The following is a 23734-nucleotide window of genomic DNA, read 5'->3' as shown; positions in this document are numbered from 1 at the left end:
TCCTGATGACTCGGCAGCTCCGAGGTGTTGAGGGGTGTTTTATGTTTCATGGCTCATTCTCCTACCTGAAACACCCGCCAACACCTTCTAGTTGAACGGCGACTCGGTTGTATTCACAAGCATCTTCTCGGGTAGTTGTATTTAGTTAGCGTCTAGACCGCCTCCGTGGTATAATGGTAGAGCGTCCGCCCGGAGAGCGGAAGGTCCGGGGTTCGATCCCCGGCCGCGTCATACCAAAAGACGTTAAAAGATTGTACTTGTTGTTACCCTGTCTGGCGCTCGGCATTAAGGGGCTAAAACAAGGACTGGTCGGTTCGGAGTCAGTATACTGTGTCTGAGTGGGGTATTCATGTTAAACTGTTGCATGGTATCTGTGTGCTAGCATTAAAATCGGCATTAGGTCGGACTAGTACAAGCAGCAACACACATACACGTGCATGCACGTCACTGTGCAAGTGCAATAATCTTGGACGCGACGTTAAACCCCATTTCACCACACCTCACCTCACCTATTTAGCGTCTTTAGACAGTGACGTTTTCGAAGGATTATAAAGCAGAAAGGTTGTACGTACTTTAAAATGAGTAGCTCTTATCACACGAGTATTTCTTGTATAGTATTATTTACCCTTGGCTATGGTATCAATTTATTTCAAATAGTATTCTTGACACTTGAAATTAAAAACGGAGTATATTCCTAACCATGTTCGATGCAATTGGCATTATGAGGGGCAGCGTCGTTTGCCTGTCTGTGAATGACGTCATGATGTGCTATATGAGCAATACTACCCCATTGGACCTACTGCTGGATACATTGTATGTCTGAACTGGAGGACGGTCCTCGCCTGATGCCATCGCCACTGATCAATGGATGCATCTTCAGCACAACAAATTCACAGGGTGAGTTTCAAACTATATACTCTATTTGATGTTTGAAAGGCATGTATCTTAATTATATCTTAAATTTATTCGTAGATACAGGGCATGCCATCTGTATTTTCTTTTCCAGAACATTCCTCTGGTCTACACTATTCTAAAGGAATATTCCTAGTGTATATGAAATTACATTTCGTCACAATGTCTTCATGTACAGGTCGCATTACCACAGCCCGATGCCACTGCCATTTGATTGCATCAGAGACCACGTGATGGGTACACAGATTCCAAGTCCATTAAGATGGATGTATTTTCAACACAACAAATTCGTAAGGTGAGTTTCAAATTATATACTTTATTTTCTTATATGAGATATCGACATTATGAGCAGCCCTTTGAAGGACGTTAATACGATGTACAAGCTTTACAAATATTTACGCGTATTTGAATAATGACTCCCTGAATACAATCCGACCTCAGCCATGTCGAACAAGTTTATTCATGAAAAGAGGGTTTAATATTTGGTATTTTTTGGATATTCTCACAATTCGACCTTTTCTCACAGTGTCAATTGTCATATCTCGCCCACTTTTGGATGCGAACCTTCGGCCATCGCGCTTATCGCCTTTTTCCAGCTTATTGGAAACAACTAACTGGATACTTCCCTGTAAACAATAACGTCGTCATCATGTTGCGAGGCCATGTTCGAATCTCCAGAAATGACGTCATGATAGAACAATGATTTATTGTGAAATAAATCACGCTTCGTTCTTCATTGTTCTTTGCGATATATCGTGCAGCTATCTTATTTTTGATGTTTGAAATTTTGCATCTTAATTGTATCTCTGTAGGCTATTCGAAGAAAAAAGACATCTTACCTGTCGTTTCTATTCTATTCCATTCCTTTTCATTCCATATGACTCAACATCTAATCACAATTTGTATGTGCACAGGTCCCATTACCGCAGCTGTAACCTACTCGTGACTCCCACACCTGACTCTCCTGTCAACTACACAAATGCTTATCGACAATGGTGAGTATCTGAAAGCTGAGTTAGGCAAACATTGAATCGATACAAACATCTGTAGAATATACCAGATTCTGTTGAAAATGGGGAAAAGAACATCACTATAAACTTGAGACAGCAGTTGTCAAAAACGTATATAGGCATAGCAGGATAGTATAACACACAAATTATTCTTCACCTTTATACTGTCTTGCTCAAATAATGTGCATAATGTCCCCATGTATATAACAGAAACGTGACTGTATACAAGTATGTTCAAACAGCCATCCTCTGAATTAATATCAAGCAAACTTTTTCCAACAGGCTTTTCCTCCAAGTCTCAAGGTCAAGCTTCCTACCTCCGTATATGTATACGAACCCTCAACGACCAGATTGGACTTGTCGTACTGGACTTCTTACTCCGCGATGTATCGGAACTCAAGGACTGGAGGGTACTCGTATTGATTCCCTTCCTTACTCCGCGTAATCTCAAGGACTAACCCGTGAAGATACGGAGTAAAATAGGTCTTCAGCAACCCATGCTTGCCTTATAAGGCGGCTATGTTTGTCATAAGAGGCGAGTAACGGGTGGTCAGGCTCGCTGACTTGGTTGCTCATTATGTCAATCACTGGATTGTCTGGTCCAGACTCGATTATTTACAGACCGTTGTCATATAGCTGAAATATTGCTGAGTGCGGCGTTAAACATCAAACAAAAATCTTAATTACTAGAATTGGGCCTCTATGTTGACTGCATCAAGTCAGAATGTTGTACATATTGCATTGTATACATACTCAAAGATTGGAGTGGACTAAGGACCAGGTTGCATCACACCTGTGTTGGGTTGTGACAGTGAACACAGCACATCTATCAGTATTATCATTGTCAGTGCTGTTGTATAACTGGTATAAGTTATAACTGAATTTATTCTACAACCAGGTAGTGGGTCTTCTCTTTCGTCAATTCAAATCTTATGTTGGGTGGTATTAGGATGGACAGTATTACATAACGCGATTACCACAACATAACTGCTAGGCAAATAATCATTGGATTCTGAAACATGTTTATATGACATTTTCTTTCGGCCTGTCAGGAGGGTGGCTATATACAGGCGTAGTTGAGCCATGCTACCCTGGATATGTTCAGCCAAGTGACGTTCTAAATAAGCATATTTAAAAATGAAAGCAAACGTAAATATTTGAATTTCACTAATTGTGTTAAATTTCAAAGCTCAGTTTTGTTGCTGTGGGTCAACGTTGGGTTCCGCGATGTTAGTGGTCTTTACAGTTCAGGAGAATGGATATATACAGATGTGGTTGAGCCATGCTGCTCTGGATGTATTCATTTGACAACCTTCCTAACAAGCCCAGGGGTTCTCCATAGTATCGGTACACACTGGGATACCCAGCCTAAGCCAACTTTGTAGACAATCAGTCTTTTACAGGTCCGGGTCATATTCTACCGCTGTCAGTGTAAATACCAAAACAAGTGATACTAATATTGATTATAGTGATGATCGTGTTTCATATATTATAGCAATTCACACATGTTTTGTGAATTCCCAGTGTACTTTACAATATTACGTTTAGCCTCACAAAATCGTGAGGTTGTAGGGTTGCCTTGTGGTTAAAGCGTTTTCTCCTCCAAGCCTAAGAGACCCGTGAAGAGCCGGGGTAGAATAGATCTTAAACCCCATGCTTGTCGTAAGAGGCGACTAACGGGATAGGGCGGTCAGGCTCGCTGACTTGGTTGATGCATGTCATCGATCCCAATTGCGTGGATCGATGTTCAGGATGTCAATCACTGGATTGTCTGGTCCAGACTCGATAATTTACAGACCGCCGCCATATAGCTAGAATATTGCTGAGTGTGGCGTTAAACAACAAACCAACCAAGCCTAAGACCACGGTTCGATCCCCACATTCATGACGTCCTCCATGGTGTTCGGATGGATTTATATACTGCTAAAAGCGGCCTTACCCCCTCAGATGTATATTTTCTGTACAATGCCTCCATCTCAACTTGATGATTGTATACTCACCCTGTTAGTACAAACCTGATTGAGAGCAACGTTTAAGAAAACACGACTGTGTAAATATGTGTATTCATTGTCTTTGTTCATACTTATTGGAAAATATTTTTAATAAAAAAATTAAATGAACAATATTGTTTTATGTTGTCACCGTAACAAGGGCAATTAGGAATGTTTGAGGCACCGCATTCGGCTGATGCATTAGCCGTGTCAGGATGTGATCGTGGGTTCGAATCCCTGATTCACCCTGGTGATGATTTATGGTTTGTCGACACCATTCTATCGTAGCACTGCAAGGATACAATGCGGTACTATGATCGACACAAGTCACGTTAACACGGTCCTCAGGCATATTTGCAGCAACTAATCAAGCAAGTAAATCATTACATAGGCCCTTTCTCCATATGATGGCAAAAGTTCTCAACATAGAAACAAAACATTTCTTCATGCTTTCATTCTTAAAGGTTCAATGAGAGTGTAAAGTGAAATCAGAATACCTCACGTACATATTACCTTTAGCCAATGGTAAATCTGATTTGAGGTCTGCTAAACTAGCTATATGTAGACAACACATACTCCTCCACTTGGAGACATTGGAGCGTTGTTATATAGTTCTCAGGAGAAATAACGTAGTGCTCATGTATTGTGGCCTACTGAAGGTGCAATGGACATGTTTCTTAGTTAAGTTGAGCTCTACTATAATCAAGGTTGCAGGTTTACGACAGCATATTTGCTTAATTTGAAAAATGACGGGTCCGAGGCATTTAAGGCTTTAGTGAAATCCCCATGGGCACCGATTGTGCTCCCCAACTGGCTGATCTGTTTCTTTATGCACGCGACTCAGAATTTCTGCTCTGATTAGCAAAATCAAAACCATGGAAAGAAGTTTTAATGAGCATAGGTATATCGAAGGTATATGAATTACCCACCTCAGCTAGAAATAAAACATACCAGTGAATCGCCTCATCTGATTCATTTATAGATCAATGCATAAAAGAAGCAGTGTGACAATATAATATCCACAAGGCTGAATGGCAGGAAGGATTCCGGCATGTCGAGCAGCATTCCAGCGCTTCCAGCCTTTGGTGTCCACATTTCAAAACCTTTGAGGAACAAATGAGCATACTCTTCCAGAAAGTGTCTCACGACTCTTGCTCAAAAGCTGCTTGAATCAGGGTTTCAGTATTTAAGGGATCAGTAAAGCTTCCCCCATGCTTGTCGTAAGACGGGATCGGGTGGTCAGGCTCGCTGACTTGGTTGATGCATGTCATTGATCCCAATTGCGATCGATGGATCGATGCTCATGATATTAATCACTGGATTGTCTGGTCCAGACTCGATTATTTACAGACCGCTGTCATATAGCTAGAATATTGCTGAGTGCGGCGTAAAACAACAAACAAACAAACCAACCAATTAAGTTAAGGGACACTCGATTTTGTAATATGATAATCTGTCAGGACTGGTGGGTATGGCGACCATCTTTCCAATTACAGGTGTTCTTTAACTTATTTTGAGTCGTTTACACATATTGTTTAGGGCCACAGTTGACAATACTAACAGTATCATGGTGGTGAAAATATGTATTAAAGGAATATTGATAGAAACTCGCAAATTACACTTTCCTATTACGTTCCCTACATATATAGCAGTACATGGCATTAAGGCTTGTGATATGATTACAGCAGTTAGGGAATCATCAGAAACAACAACTAATTAAGTTTGGTGTCCTTTTGATGTCAATAAAAACTGTTTAAAACAATTCACTTACAATTGAAGCGTATGTAAAAATCAACGTCAACTCATTTGTTTATAGTGAACACTATTGCAGTTGAGGAAATATTATAAGTTGGACAGAAATTTGTTTACAAATGGGTTACTTCTCAGCAGTATTTATTTCAAATTGAATTTCACAAATACGATAAGATCTTCACTATTATCATCCGCTGAAGGTATACATTTCATAATTTCATAGAAGCACCTGGCACATTGAATTTAAGACATGTTTACAGGGCACTGTTCCGATCGATTGGTACCTGACCGGAGCACCATCTGAGATGACCATTGACCTCAGCACTGGACGTATCCTGTGGGGGAGAGCTGTGGCCTCTGTTCAACCATTGAACATCTCTGTCAGGGCTTCAAACTATATTGGACACTCGGAGACTCAGTTGTCCCTGACAGTAAAGTTACCTCACAACGTCACAATAGATGTTTTGACACCGCGCGGAGTGCTTACTGTTCCTAAAGCCATACAAATCAAGGGACATGTCACTTTCTTCAGCGCTAATAGACAGTCATCAATTGTCTTTGTGGATGTCAAGTACGTGCACAGACGTTGCAACGTGTTATGTAATTGCTGAATGGAAATTATACCTTAAATTTTGCTTTGAAATATGGTCATTAGCATATCGAAACGACCAATTCTTACCGCCATATACTAACGTACATCAAAAGAGCCACCTCATAGGGGTATCTGTAAGTAATCCTTCAAATAAAAGCGACATACATGTGACAATATTCATATTCATAAGATATCTCTGCGGAGTTGCATCCCTTGTTCGAATCCTGGTGCGCTCTATTGGGGATTGGGGTATCACTGGATCTGACACGCCACAATTCATTGTGCAGAGTTGCGTCCCTTGTTCGAATCTTGGTTCGCCATGCATATGTTTTCTTGGTTTGTCCGACCCATAACTATGATCCTGGGTTTCTCCAAAGTGGATTTAAACTCCTACTCACTCACTTACATGTCTGTTTTTAATTGTAACAGGATACGGAATAAAGATAAGGCAAAGAGTCTGCTTGTTTTAACTGATCAAGGTCACTTCGAAACACTGTACTATCCAATGGCTGGGGACAGCGGACAGTTTGACGTTGTGAGTAATATAATGAAATGATTACAATAGAATTAACATCGGAAAATTATTGGAGATTCAGTCCGCCATGGACAATCAAAGGAAGAAAATGGATCCTTGCTCCTTATATGTGATGGTACCTCACACGATCACATAGATCAAACTACATTTACCATATAAAGATTCCTCCTTGCAAAGGATATTTTGCTAGTACCTCATGTAAATGTGCTTTTCGTTCACATTGATAGAGGGCTGTGCATATTGTATATACTTTTTTTTATCCAGCATCTGATATAAATGTCAGGTTTATTTATTTAATTATTGTAAACATAGGCGAAGTTCTGTGTCGCTAGTTATTGTGAGTTGAGGTGTTTTCTGTCGTTACAACTTATGTTTCAACCGCTAACGTTAACAGACTGCAGCAACTGCGAGCCATGAGATGGAGTGCTTTGCGAGTTGGGTGCACCTTTTGATACCGTAACCAGCAATTGCAACTGACGTAAATTGAAGACATGGGGCGTTAAATGGCGTCGGAGTGGGACGAGCATGGCAGAGGAAGGGCAGCACAGATCGTGTTGTTTGACTGCAGTGTGTTGCTAAAGGCTCTACACTGAGCCACAGGTGTGCATGTGGTTTTGCAACTTTTCCATGGTTGCATATTCCTGTGGCCAGATTCAGAGATAAAACGAAGGCCTCCATTTCCCACCTCGGACAACTGTGTAGCTGCTGTGGCACCATCACAGCAGTTTGTATATGTTTGGTTTAACCACGGAGATGGTTGACATCATGTTGCCATATTTCTTGCGAGGGAATGCTATTCAATTACCCGTCAAAAAAACTATTAAAGAAACTATTCCACTGATTTCATGTGGATCCGTACTCGTGATTGTCAGGAATGATGTTACCAAGGATACGGTGATTCACAGGCGGAGGGCGGTGAGGAGGGGGGGGGGGGGGGGGGGGGGGGGGCATTTGAACGACGGAGTGACATTACATATCGCAGGATAAAGAACTGTCAGCACCGTTTATAGAACATCACATGGAGTGCATAAAGCAGGTGAAACAACATTTTGTAATTGCTTGCTGTTTAATCCCGCATTCAGCTATATGATGGCGATCTGTAAATATTCGGGTCTGGACCAGACAATCCTGTGATTGACATCATGAACATCGATCTCAGCTTTTGGGATACGATGAGATGCATCAACCAAGTCAGCGAGCCTGACCACCCGATTTACAGACACCTCTTATGACAAGGTTATGGAAAACCAATTCTAACCCGAATCTTGATGGAGTTGAAACAACGTAAACCATAAATGAGGATACGATACCACGAAGCCACGAAGTGTAAAGACATCGTTATGTTATATCAGCGTTCGAAATACCTGCCTGCCCAACCGTCCGAGACGGGTTGATTTCAACTCTGGCTGCCAGATTTTCAAATCCCCCTGCCCGACGGTAGGGTTATATTTCATAGGTGAAAATATTCACTGTAATCTAAATATTTCCCGATAATAAGCATTAATTCACATGTAAAGATGAATGATAAAATGTAAACAAAAAGAAACCCCGTTAGCTTTTAGACAACCTAACATTATGCTACAAGCGATCAGTTTTCATATTTTTAATTAAATTATCCTGAGAAAAATATGATTATAGTGGGCAGGCAGGTTTTGGCTGGCAAGTATTTCAACTAGCCAGTCCTGTGGTCTGGCTGAAATATTTGGGAGTTTCATACCCTGATAACATACCCACATCTTCCGTCTCGCCCTCTCTCATACTCACACCCTCCGTCTCACCCTCTCTCATACCCACATCATCCACCTCGCCCTCTGTCATACCCACACCCTCCGTCACGCCCTTTCTCATATCTACATTTTTCGTCACGCTCTCTCTCAAACCACATACCCGTCATGCTCTCTCACTTACCCACACACATCCTCCGTCACGCTCTCTCTCATACCCACACACATCCTCCGTCATGCTCTCTCATATCCACATCCTCCGTCACGCCGTCACCAAAATAATATCTAGCTTTATCAGGTACTCGACAGCTTGAGGCCTAGGTTACACGTATATCTGCAAAAGTTTAATTACCCCCCTCTCTCTCTCTCTCTCTCTCTCTCTCTCTCTCTCTCTCTCTCTCTCATGGCCACACGCCTGTTGCATCATCTTGTGTTTACAGTTGCTCTGTTTCAACCACATGCACACAGCCAATCTGTTGTTGCCCGCTGCAAGTACGACACAGTCCCCTCCACACTTCTGAGTTCTGAGCGCCCTCTGCCTGCACACTAACTCCCGCGCCAGTTGGATGAAAGCTATGTTTATGTTACTTCCACTGCTCATGAATGAAAACAGGACCAGTCCACAATTCGTTGTGGAAATATATTGGTGAATGTAGGGTGCTTCTGTTTCTGACTTAACTTAAGTGGGTAGAACCTGGTGAAATGTTTCATCATTGTTCTGTTGACATGGTGTTGGGGTATAAGTCTTATTAATATCACTTAAAAGATAATTTGAAGAGGAGAGCATTCGCAAGCAGTTTCAATTTTTGTCCCTTCTACTCATCAATACATTACTACAAGAGACGTTAACATACATCAGCATCATAAACGAATTCCGCATTTCCAATTTTAGATAAACCACAATGACCCTCAAAGATTTGTCACATCTCTGGTAAGTTTTCAATTTTCATTGATCAGCTGATGATTCGGACGGATACAACATGCTTAATGAGGTGTTTGTGATCAACTACTCGTGTACAACCAGTACCAGAGCATACTCTGCGCGACAGGTATCACCATTGTAAATGTACTGCAATAATATATATAGCAGGAGGATGCTAACGAGCCATTATGTGTATGTTATGATATAGTTGAAATAATGAGACGATTTGTATTGAAACTTTACTAGTGTTCGGGATACTGTGAACATTATCACACAGGTTATACAGTTGTACCTTACATTTGGTGATTTTCTGAAATCGAAATGGTCTCATGAGTCTCATTAGAATCCTGTTCAATATTCTCCAATGTATGAAGTATTCAGATTAGTCTGCTCCCGTTTCAGTGGGGCCACCCTCGCCTCTACATGTCCTGGAGGATATTCACGGCTGTTTCATTCATCATGGCTGGTCATTGGCATGGTGTCTTGGACCAAAGTGACGTCATCACCGCTAGGTGGCGCTGTGTAGTTCATCTATCTCACGAACTGGACCTACCTCCTGTTGACCATCAGTACTGTCCTGGACGCAGTCATCGTGGTGTTCGCCAGGATCAACAGACATTATAAACGGTAACGTGCATTTTCCCTGCTTAAGTGGATGCTATATATAACATGGAAGCCGTTATCAAATACTGATGCAACATCGAAATGCTTACTGCATTCTCATACCAACACACTAATGGTGGCATACTGAAGCAATATATATTTTATTTTATAAAGAACATATCAAAGAGCTTTTCTTCAAATACAGGAACATGCCTTATAATAACTGTTGCATCTTGTTGCTTATGTGTCAGATACTTATAAACATCTATGGCAAGGTCCCACCATGTTTCAAGCCCAACCCTGGACACAGATTTTGCAAACCACGAACTCAATACGGTCGTCGGGCTGTCGGGTAGCCAAGTGCTTAAAGCGTTTGCTCGTCACGCCGAAGACCCGGTTTGATTCCCAACATAGCTACAGTATGTGAATTTCACAATATTTGGATCCTTAAAGTAGTATACATGATTATATTTTTCTCACAGTGGAGTACAATGACATACAAGTGAAAGTGATATTCATCCTCTATATCTTGCCTATTACACATTTTACATAATAGTTCTGACCTTGGAGTTTTTGTATATCTCCCACACTCGATGCATCAATCATGGGGTGAACATCGAAATCTTGCCAATGAATTACAGTACCCAAATTATATTATGATTTATTAACATTAAAATGTATATGATGCCAGGATACAAGTGCCAGCGCAAATAATATGCAGTTGTCCTCACACTGAGCTTTAATACGTACTCATATTTTCACATCAAAGTCTGACACTATTGACATTCATCCTCCACGGTTTGAACTCCATCTACGCCTTGTCCAACCTCCTCATTACCGCCGTGCCAGTACGTGTGTATCACGTGATCTACCCAGTTATCTATGGCGTCATTTAGACAGTTTTCAGTGTCGTTTATCACATACTTGGCGGGACCAATGATAAGCGAGAACCATATATCTACACGATTCCTGATTGGTCCAATATGAAGCGGACTCCACCCCTTTCCTTTCTGAATACCTTTGTGTCTCTACCGTGTTTGTATTTTATTGTTTTCGTATAGGATATACGTACATTCCAAATGTCTGAAAAAGAACAAGGAGACAAGAGTTCTTGTTTCATCAATGGAAAGGATTGACAGTAAAAAAAGCACGTGTTTGACAAAGTATCGTTAAGTAAGATAAAAGATGTATTAATGTGTATCTCTGTTACGACTACTCACGATTACTCACTCACAGGAGCGATACACGCCTCAATATTGTTCAACTTTTTATATTCTATTCATACTTATCAAATATGTATGATGAAATTATGGATGTGTCATTGAAAATTCGTTCCTCCACTGATAGCAGTAACATTTTGCTTTTTACAACTGCAACACAAGTACGTAATCTCAAACATAGATGTCGTCAGCAACAGTTACCTGTTTCAGTGCATGAAACATTGTCTTTCATCATTTGTCGTGGGTGAATATTGCGCAGCGCTCCGATCAGCAATAAAACAGCTATAGATCGGAGGCCTGTTCCGTGCCTTGAGGCTTGTTAATTAGTGTTTTTTTCAAAGGAGAAATTGACCCATACGGTCGGAGCAGTATGACACTATACCCAGCCGATAATCAAGAGACGGTTTTTGTGACAATCCTGTAATACCGGAAACTAATTCAATCATGCAATGATGCTGTATACGTTTTGCGTGTCAACCGCTGTGCTACGTCATTACAAAAGAGGCCCGTGAAGGTTCCGGGGTAGAATAGGTCTTCAGCAACCCATGCTTGTCGTAAAAGGCGACTAACGGATCGGGTGGTCAGGCTCGCAGACTTGGTTGATACATGTCATCGATCCCACTTGCGTGGATCGATGCTCATGATATCAATCACTGGATTGTCTGGTCCAGACTCGATTATTTACAGACCGCCGTCATATAGCTGGAATATTGCTGAGTGCGGCGTTAAACAACAAACCAACCAACCAACCGATCATTACAGAAAAAGCAGTCTGCCAAATGTCACAGTGTGCATGAGGATTCGTCTACGAGGTTTACAAACAATTTGCTTGTTCGCTTGTTGTTTATCGCCCAGCTCATCAATAATTCCAGTTCTATGACTGCGGCCTGTAAATAATAGAGTCTAGATCAGACCAGCCTAGGTTGCAGGGGACCTGTTCTAACCCGGAATCCCCACGGGGTCGTTATCACTGAAAGTCTGCAGGGAGAATGATATGTACAATAAAGATTAAACCGTGGAACTATCTTCATGGGATTTCAACGGTGCACTGTATGAAATGTGAACAAATATGTTTGATCATGATTTCAAAATCCACTATAAATGTGATCTTATATACATCATTTTAATACAAGGAACGTATACAATGATATCTCACCTTATTTTGACGTCTTTATAAACACGTTTCAGGAAAGACGTCGACATTAGTGCGAGAAGTCAGAGAAAAGTGCTTTTATGATAAAGTATGAACGACTGATATCGGCTGTTTTATACAGATAAGAATACTTGTGGAGCTAACATCCGATTTAGGAGCAGGGCTTTGAGCATGTATATGATTATGGCCTGTCATTTCCTCACACACGAGACGATAAAAACAAGTTATATTTGACTTAGCACGTGTGTTCTCGTCTATTGTGCAAAGGTTTCCCCCTGACATGACAGATGTGATTCGACGTACGAAACAAAAACCAGAAAACTTGATTATATCGTTGTCTCAGCACTGCTACGTTTGCTGCAGGTTCATTTAAATACTAACATTGCAACAGTAACGACAAAAATACTTAATTGTTCAGTCACGAAATCTTTTAAATAATCATCTTTAAGAATCTGGTGCATCAAAGTCCTTTTGCAAGTAACTTGTATCCCTGTCCGTGTCTTTAATACAATATTTTCAATACTTATATATCAAATCTATACAATCAATCTGGAATAATGTTTGATCTTCCATGTAGTTATCAACCATCGTACGAAGGATGGCTGCAATGTTAGCCCTTTCATTTGGAGATACTTGATAACAGGGCGGTATCTATTTTTTACCATGGCCATTAACAGTTGTTGATTGTGTATTTGGTTCAAAAAGCCTGAAACGTATTGTACTTGCTACTTGTAAAGTGTTAAAGGTGTACCATTCGTACCTTCGTAGTCAGGCTCAGAGCTTTTCCGCCCCTCGAAACTCGATATGAGTTTGAAATCTGAAATAAGTGAGTGAGTGAGCTCGGTTTAATGCCGTTTGGTGATAATTAAGGGGTAAACAATAAGTACACAATTACTTTTTTGTAAAGCAAAACGATTGAATATAATGTCAAACATGCAAACGTTTCAGGTGTTAATGTTATGTTTTAAATGCGAACTGCACTGTACAACTGACGTTATTCACCTGATATATTAACATGCCATTAACCTTTATACATTCCTGTAGGAATAGGACAAGTGAGATATTCTGTTACACGTAACTGAAAGAGCATGTATTTCAAAATTTTCCGTTCAGCAAAGTCACGGTGTAACTTCTTCAATTGGCATTTAGAACACGCAAGTGTGTGATCAAGCAATAAAAGGTATTAGAATCTACACTGAAACTTCGCCTGAATTGTAAAGAAGTTGTTCATCTATAACAACCGTATTAATGCATTGAAAAATGCGTTCAGAACTCTTGAAAATATAAATGTTAAGGAAGCAATATTATCGTATTTTGCAGATGAGATATACACATAGACACAATGGGTGCTCTGTGTTCTTTCTGATTTGTATTAAGTCTAATTAAACCAAAGTATGCATATCCATTACACAACGAGTACCTGAATCACAAGCAGAGGTGTACACGTGAAAGTACTGCATCACTGATCTGTATGAGCAAATGAAACTATATCGGCCCCTGGAGACTTCATGTAGCACAAGTTCATATTGCGAATGTAGGATCCTGACACTCTTCTTCGCTGCACGACAAACATACACATGTCAGGTAAAATCCGTCCTACTTTACAAAAGTATCGACGTCTTGAGCCACTTGTGGGCATGCAAAACTAATCTATAATTGCATAATGAAAAATTACATATCGCAAAGGGATTCGTTGCTCAAATTCGTAAAGTGTTAAAGAGTATCGCTGCCAAACCGAATTGAAGAGACAATTAAACACCCCACTCACGACGGTACCCTGCTATGATAGATGAGCATGTTCTGTAGGAGAATGAATCAGAACCTTGAGTTCACCTGACAAGTTCACATATACAAGAACCTTTAAAAGTGAGAATGCTTTATTTCAAATTCTGTTTTAATGTGGGATTCATATTGTGTATTTTGAATCGCTTATTAAATTTTGCGCATGGTTTGAGTGCACAACTTGATTGAAAATATTGAAAATGTGTGTATTGATTGATAAAATTCCGCAATTTTGCAGTAATTTACATCTTCTGCAGATCGCAGATTCGCAGAATTAGTGTGGTACTGACACGGGTAAAGCATTCAATGTGATTTATCTGACACATGCTTTTGTCTTTCATAGTTATTGTAAAAACCAACATTTATCCCAGAGTGATAAGGTTATTCCAGATATATGTGACAGGGATCCGAATTGACTATCCGTGAACCTCTCCTGAACCACATAGCATTGAAAGTTAAACTTATTGCCAATCCAGTTTCTTTTAATCAATGCTGTAACTGTGCTGTTCAAATGCAAAATATTCAATGTGATCAATCTCGCAGTTGCCTGTTGTACTGTTAAATGTATATTAATATTCTACACATTTACGGCAGTGGCATATAGTGGTATAGGTCTACCGTAGGAATGCATACAGTGACATCTTGGTATAACGTCGATATGCTGTGCAGTGTGAAGGTCACGATATGACGTTATTGTCGGCAACGCACCGTTACGCGCCTCCCTTCACCACATGCACAGTATACCATTACACGTGAGGCGATGAGCGAACACAGCGTTTGCAGCTTTATATCGCAGACCGATAAGTCTGTGTCTCTAGGACTGGAATAAAGTCTCAAACGGTGTAATCTTCAACTCAGCCAGATACAAAATGCATCAAATGCAACTCTCTCACGCTCAGTATTACCCATGGTATCCGTGTGATAGTGTGAGACGCACTACACCATGACTGAACAAGGAAAGCTATAGAATAGAATAGAACACATGTGTGATGTTCGAATCCTGACAGCTGTCAATACAAGGATATTCAGAACCGTTTATCTCCGTACGAAGAAGCTGATCATCAATAACTGCTATATTTGATGTATGACTATTACAATATCTATTCATACACAGGTGTATTTGAACTAACACACAAACTCTGACGAAATACCACAGGTTAAATATGTGTTTAATACAGTTTACTTACAGGTCAGGCCTATCAAAGACCCATGGTACAAATATGAATCACAAATGATGTCTGGTGAGAGTTACCAAGAATTTACAATTCTTCACGTACTACAAATACACATATGATATATTTGGCAATTTAAATGAGATAATATGAATTAGAGGTTGAACAAATAGAAGCAATGCTGTGGTCCATGTTGTCCTTTCATTTTGAGAGTACCATGATGTAACTTTTAAACATGTAGCAGCCTGTAGTACTGTTCGCCCGTCAGCTGATTGCTCATCAGTAGAAACTACCTGTACCTGTAATATAACACGTGGTAAATATACATAACGTGATGTAGACTGATTGCGATGTATCAAGTAATCACCAGTTGTAAAAATTAAGATGATATTTTCGAAACATGGCCTAGAGATATGTAATATTAAAAGTTTACAACGCTCTGCTTGTCATATGGTATTTTCTCGGAGCCTGTGGTAGAGCCTCGTCCTGACAGCCTACAACCGCACGGGTGACGTCACAGATTCGGCAACAGCCTTGTTACACAAAAACATATTACTGTAACAAATCGTTTCACGAGGTTGAATAACTTCAGAATTTGTGCAATAAGACCTTTTTAGACCCCTCACTTCTGTGGCTAAACTGGCATCACAACAAAGTTAGTTTCATTATCAAATGTAGTTTTTGATTAGAACACCTTACTCGATTGCACTGGATGATGTGTGGACGTAAACATTTCTACATATCTATAGTCCTATATACATAGAAAACGGACATACATATAGCACAGATAGGTCGGCCAAGTATTTTTAAAAAATGTTTATTTAAAAAAGTTTATGTTTATATCAAGCACATCGCTAATACCTCTATGCTGCTCCTTCGCGCCATCCACAGAGCAACATGAGCTAACTTTACGAATATTGATCGTAAACAACTTAACATACTCTAATGATGTAGAGACTGAACATGTTTATTTGTGATCGGTTATATCACGTTTGTCTGACATAGGAAGAACATGTACAAGATACAGCAAATTCCCAACATCCTAACATTCTGGTACAGATAATGCATTAACTTTTTACAACTATACAGATTTCATGAGGGATCACTTGGGAATGACTTGGATCTGCTGCCATGGCTACATTGTGAATGCAAGTCACCTAGTGTAACTACCCGTTCCAGTTACAACAACAACAACAACAACAACAACTCACGCCGAAGACCCGGGTTCGATTCCCGACATGGGTACAATGTGTGAAGCCCATTTATGGTGTCCCCTAGCCGTGATATTGCTTGATTATTGCTTAGAGCGGCGTAAAACCATACTCACTCACTCACTTACTACTACTACTACTACTACTACTACTAAAAAGCGATCCTGACTTCCAACACAAATAGGTACTCAGCGGTGCTACATAATAGTGTTACTCCGGTCACTGTACCAGTGTGGACTCAAATGTCATTCTTATATCCCTTTGGAGTATGCAACCTAACCTGCCTATGAGGCAGTCACATTACCATATTATCCTATCGGTTACCCATTTACTGCTGGGTAAACAGAGGCATATTTCGAACATATTTCTCTTGCCTCAGGAGCCACCACATGTAAGATGTGCTTCAGTGTGGGGCAGAACTGAAGGCCTAGGAACTCTCAGGCCCAACACCGCCATCCATCAAGCTAGTCTCTACGACCAACGTTTCTTAACTTCAAGCTTGTCTCCGCGACCAACGTTTCTTAACTTCAAGCTTGTCTCCGCGGCCAACGTCTCTTAACTTCAAGCTTGCTTCTACGACCAACGTTTCTTAACTTCAAGCTTGTCTCCGCGACCAACGTTTCTTAACTTCAAGCTTGTCTCCGCGGCCAACGTTACTCAACTTCAAGCTAGTCTCTTCGACCAACGTTTCTTAACTTCAAGCTAGTCTCTTTGACCAACGTTACTTAACTTCACTGGAATGCGACAGTACGCAGGTCCACGGGCCATCAGAGAGTCTCTTCTTAGGACCAGCATTGGCTGCTTGGGACCAATGGTAACCAGGGATCCCCACAGATGAGCTCGATTGGGCCGAGATCCTTGCCATGTAAGGTACAACAGCAATAACCTGACACTACAGTGGCTTAATTAATGCGCCGTCCAATGTCTGGACAGCCTTGTGTGACCGCAGCGTGGACATTCAGAAATCGAGGTCAGATTTATCAATCGTCCTATGCCTCCACTTTGGCACGATGTGTTGGGAAAATCAGTCACGATGTGTGGTTGCCTTTCCGTGGCTGCAAGCTGGACATGGTCACTCTGCACGGGAATCTGGCGGGTGACAGGTAATGACGTCAAATTCTTGATCCGATCGTTGTACCACAATTGGATAACAACCCTCTTGCTACCAAACCGGTCTATCTACAGGGACGCCATTAAGATCATCCCGTGGCTCCAGATCTCGGCCCACTGGATCAAATCTTGGACATCTCGGTACGCAAGATAAAAGAATATGGACACACCAGCAGACATTTGAAGGACGGTTGAGGCACGTGGCGACTAATCTCGACACAGGAAGTACTGTTTGGTCCATAACCGTCACTGTAAAATTACCAGCCACAACTGTCTTCGGCACCCTGCAGTGCCATTCTTAAGTCACGTACTAATCTTGTCAAGAAGACACATAATGAAACGCCTATGACTACTTTCTACAGTGTCATGATTGTTGTCCATATGTATCCACAAAGAGGTACTCCTTCGGGAAATAGCACGTGTTCTGGTTTCTATTCTCAGCGCACAGGTTTTCAGACCTCATGGCCCAAATGGCAGACGGCGCTTAACTCTGTGTGAAGGTATATACAACCGTTGTCACTTCCTGCAACATGCGGGTATTCATGCAGTTTGCACTTCTATTCTTATTGTATTTGTTAACCAATACCTTTCTGGAGCAATAATATTTTAATTTCAAACCATCTTCAAAATTCAAGCGCAAAATTGAATGTATATTAACATTACATAGATTTATTTTTAACGTGTCAGGTCGATGTGGGAGAAAGGCCTCAGTGATGCAGCACAGCTCGGTGATGCTCTGAAACATTTTGCTGCCTTACCGTTTTAAACACGCACACATTACGAAATGAATGTTAAATTACCATCAAATTATTATATATTAGTGTTGTTATTTAAGAGAAAATAATACAAATTCTCTTTCGCTTGTATAAAAAGTAAACTGATTAAACGTCAAATCTCTGGCGACCTTTACTGCTGGCGACAGTTATGAAGTAACGTCACATCGTAAGGTTGCTCTTTTGTGACGTACTACACATGGAACGTTTTCGCCTTGCAATCAAATCCCCTTTACACAACACGTTCGATATGCCTGAGTATAGTTTACTTACTTGTTGGAGTATATGGTGTTTTGTGTGTTTTAAGCCGCAGGCTAATGTTTTGTCAGTCGACCAGTGGGTGATTAGAAAAACAATATCGTTGAATAACAGGGTGAGTGAATAATATTGTCCACCGCAAGCAAATATAAGCACCATCATGGCATATGATATGATGATCTGAGGCGTGATGGCCCGGTGGTCGCTGCAAAATGTTATGTCGAGTTTCCGTCCCTTTGAAATTCAAGGATCCGCTGAGAATCATGAGGTTTGTGCTTATTGTGTAACAACTACTGTGTGTTACGTCCCATGGCATAGACAGTATACATGACTTTATACGCATTATATAAGACGTGTAAACGATTCAGCTTAACATTTATATTAATGTCCCTAAACGCCATCTTCTGCAGCCAACTGACATAAACATGCCTTCCTGTTGGAGCCTACATATGCTGAACATACACGCTGTGTTAAACACTTCACATTCTTGTAATGCAATCCCACACGCTGAAATGATAACATGCCTAGGGGTTCACATGTGAGATTGTTCTGTTTTATCACAGGGGCGGAGGGGTAGTTGGTGGTTAAAGCGTTCGCTCGTCATGACGAAGGCCCGGGTTCTATTCCTCACGTGGGTGCAATGTGTGAAACCCATATGTGTGAAAACCGTGCTATTGCTGGAATATTGCTAAATGTGGCGTAACACCATTTTCAGAATACACATCGTCATTCATGTGTTGGGGGCACGGGTGGCCCAGTCGTCTAAGGCGCCGCGATTCGCTGTGCAGAGTTGCGTCTCTTGCGCACGCCAGAAACCTATGATTATGTTTCTAGGTTTGTCAGCACGTCTGAGACCTGTATCACATCGGGCTTTCCTCCCACATTAAGCTGACACGCCGCGATATAACTGTACCACTGTTATAAACGGTGTTAAACCATTCATGTGTGACAGGACCAGCCTTCCAGTATACTTTACAATCTGTTTAACTGACGTCTTAGAATCAGAGACCCAGGCTGACATTATCTACATATGTCACTAGTCTTTGGTTGGCATTTAGAAGTTGGAAGACCCTGAATAAATAACACTTTTATGGCAAACCATGTTTGGGGGTTTAATCTTAATCTGTACTAGTATAACTTGTAATTATTATATGTTTTGTACTATACGTTATGGAATCTTAATAGGAATGTATTAGTTTTCTGCTGTCGCTGTTCTTACTTGATTTAATTGCACAGTTGCATCTGCTGTCTGGACATGAAACATTCCATGAATGACAAGTCGATGTACATTGTACCACCAGGGTCGTGATCAAAGTTCAGAATGTACCTGTGTGCATTAAGACATTGAAAACAGAGTAGGTGTGTTTGTCGGCCGTCTGTATGACCAGCAAGTGATACCCTTATCCACGTGTGTCCAACTGCAGGGCATTAGGCGTTATCATATATAGCACCACCAACATTTAGAACCATAATAACAGTGCTGTTTTCCTAGAAGTAAATTATAATGACACATGTCCAAGCTTTCTCTTTTCATTTAAACTGTACCTGTTCATTTACACGTCATGCTGCTACTACAACCACGGTGTGAAATCTGCCTTGGGTATATATTTTAGCAATTAAGTCCCATCAGAGATGCCTGAAATCCACCTGCACAATCTCCCTCAACGTATCTGTGAACTTGCAAATCATGATGATAAGGACGTCAGTAAATATGCCGTGGTATGATGCCGATGCACCTTCTATCGGTTACTTGGAATAATTCGTGGCTGAGCTCTTAAACTAAAAATCCAAATATTTAAATATGTCGTCAGAAACGTTTTTTCAAGCAACGTTTCCAGTGATAGGTACGAACGCTGTTCTGAAGATTTGGGGCCATGGTTAATGTCTCTGACGAAGACAAGATAGACACAATTTTTATGGATAACAACTTCTTTAATACTGTAAAAGGCGACGTTTCGGTATAGATCCTTATACCGTTGTCAAGCAAGACTAACAAAGGTATAAGGATCTATACCGAAACGTCGCCTTTTACAGTATTAAAGAAGTTGTTATCCATAAAAATTGCGTCTATCTTGTCATCCGCCAACATCTAAGTAATGCCTATCAAACAATTTCTCTGACGAAGCACGTGAAGCATGTCCATGTATCCTCCGTTGTTGGTAAACTATCATTTTCAAATGTCGTTGACAACAGGAGCAGTGACGGTGACAACGTTATCCTTCGCAACGTGTTGTATCGCATGGGAGGTCTTGTCTCGGCAACTTGTAATATAAGCATATTGGCTGTTTCTTCTCATAATACCTTCTTAAAATCATTGTAAATGATATCTAAAGTGCAGTTGTACATGTGGTTTATCTAATCTTGAATGTCCATGTCAAACAAGTTCATTTTCAAAATATTCTTACCTAAGTGAAATATGTTCATGCTATTCTGAGTTATCGCATCTTGTCCCTACATATCAGTTTCTGTTGCAGAAATCCATTCTGATGCATAGGATATATTGTAGACTTCGTGTGTGGGAGATGTGGGAGACGCATCGCCGACAGACGGACAATGATGTTGCTTCAAGGCATCAAGCGTGTACACTATTAACAAGAGGGCAACTTTGTAAACCTAGAGTCAATCATGTTACTTATCAACAAGTTCATTACAGAAAATGTTTAAAGATACAAAAGATTATGTATACTATTGTAATGCATTTGTCAATGATATTTATTAGCAGGTTAGCTTATGTATAGGTAGCCAAGTACACTACCGTTGTGAAAGGTTACACGATTACATCGGCCAAAGAGCAGCCAGGGTGATCGTAACTCCCATACTTTAACATCGGCTTACGATCATATTATCGCTAAGAATGTTTTGTTTTGTACAACGGCACTTAGATACTCTAGTTAGCCCCTGTAATTCCCGGGCGTGGATCTTAACACTTATTACTCCGGAACACGCATCAACAATGCAAACCCACTTAACGAACGCCAACGTTTTCAGTTTAAACTGTATTTTGTTCAGCTACGATTTCCAGTGTCTTTTAGCGAAACGTGAACATTAATGTGAGCGACTGTTGTTTTACGCCATGGAACAGCATGTAGTCGTACCAAGTCACAAGTCCCTACATATTGGATCATGCCGTCGTTCCCTGTCACAAGCCCCTACATATTGGATCAAACAGTCGTACCCTGTCATATGTGCCTACATATTGGATCATACAGTCGTACCCTGTCACAAGTCCGTACATACTGGATCATGCCGTCGTACCCTGTCACAAGTCCGTACATGTTGGATCATGCAGTCATACCCTGTCACAAGTCCGTACATATTGGATCATGCAGTCGTACCCTGTCACAAGTCCGTACATGTTGGATAATGCAGTCGTACCCTGTCACAAGTCCGTACATATTGGATCATGCAGTCGTACCCTGTCTCATGTCCCTACATATTGGATCATGCAGTCGCACCCTGTCACATGTCCCTACATATTGGATCATGTAGTCGCACCCTGTCACAAGTCCCTACATATTGGATCATGTAGTCGCACCCTGTCACATGTCCCTACATATTGGATCATGTAGTCGCACCCTTTCACATGTCCCTACATATTGGATCATGCAGTCGCACCCTGTCACATGTCCCTACATATTGGATCATGCAGTCGTACCCTGTCACATGTCCCTACATATTGGATCATGTAGTCGCACCCTGTCACATGTCCCTACATATTGGATCATGTAGTCGCACCCTGTCACATGTCCCTACATATTGGATCATGTAGTCGCACCCTGTCACATGTCCCTACATATTGGATCATGTAGTCGCACCCTGTCACATGTCCCTACATATTGGATCATGTAGTCGCACCCTGTCACATGTCCCTACATATTGGATCATGTAGTCGCACCCTGTCACATGTCCCTACATATTGGATCATGTAGTCGCACCCTGTCACATGTCCCTACATATTGGATCATGTAGTCGCACCCTGTCACATGTCCCTACATATTGGACCATGTAGTCGCACCCTGTCACAAGTCCCTACATATTGGATCATGTAGTCGCACCCTGTCACAAGTCCGTACATATTGGATCATGCAGTCGTACCCTGTCACATGTCCCTTCATATTGGATCATGTAGTCGCACCCTGTCACAAGTCCCTACATATTGGATCATGTAGTCGCACCCTGTCACATGTCCCTACATATTGGATCATGCAGTCGCACCCTGTCACATGTCCCTACATATTGGATCATGTAGTCGCACCCTGTCACATGTCCCTACATATTGGATCATGTAGTCGCACCCTGTCACAAGTCCCTACATATTGGATCATGTAGTCGCACCCTGTCACATGTCCCTACATATTGGATCATGTAGTCGCACCCTGTCACATGTCCCTACATATTGGATCATGCAGTCGTTCCCTGTCACATGTCCCTACATATTGGATCATGCAGTCGCACCCTGTCACATGTCCCTACATATTGGATCATGCAGTCGTTCCCTGTCACATGTCCCTACATATTGGATCATGCAGTCGTTCCCTGTCACATGTCCCTACATATTGGATCATGCAGTCGTTCCCTGTCACATGTCCCTACATATTGGATCATGTAGTCGCACCCTGTCACATGTCCCTACATATTGGATCATGCAGTCGTTCCCTGTCACATGTCCCTACATATTGGATCATGCAGTCGCACCCTGTCACATGTCCCTACATATTGGATCATGCAGTCGTTCCCTGTCACATGTCCCTACATATTGGATCATGCAGTCGTTCCCTGTCACATGTCCCTACATATTGGATCATGCAGTCGTTCCCTGTCACATGTCCCTACATATTGGATCATGTAGTCGCACCCTGTCACATGTCCCTACATATTGGATCATGTAGTCGCACCCTGTCACATGTCCCTACATATTGGATCATGTAGTCGCACCCTGTCATAAGTCCCTACATATTGGATCATGTAGTCGCACCCTGTCACATGTCCCTCCATATTGGATCATGTAGTCGCA

The 23734-nt window shown here is 41.3% G+C and overlaps 1 protein-coding gene and 1 pseudogene across 1 annotated transcript; both read left to right on the top strand.

Moving 5' to 3' along the window:
- The first annotated feature begins 868 nt into the window (after positions 1-868).
- On the top strand, positions 869-2367 carry LOC139444894 (uncharacterized). Its single transcript, XM_071225899.1, has 4 exons — positions 869-897; positions 1091-1207; positions 1827-1907; positions 2205-2367. The coding sequence occupies exons 1-4, from the start codon at positions 869-871 to the stop codon at positions 2365-2367; spliced, it is 390 nt and encodes a 129-aa protein (XP_071082000.1).
- Positions 2368-5970: 3603 nt separating this feature from the next.
- LOC139446286 (protein rolling stone-like) lies at positions 5971-11214 on the top strand (annotated as a pseudogene).
- The last annotated feature ends 12520 nt before the right edge of the window (positions 11215-23734 follow it).

This window comes from Haliotis cracherodii, unplaced genomic scaffold, assembly GCF_022045235.1.
Source record: "Haliotis cracherodii isolate W230 unplaced genomic scaffold, xgHalCrac1.p SCAF_6, whole genome shotgun sequence".
Lineage (NCBI taxonomy): Eukaryota > Metazoa > Mollusca > Gastropoda > Lepetellida > Haliotidae > Haliotis > Haliotis cracherodii.
This window is presented reverse-complemented; position numbering and strand designations above follow the sequence as displayed.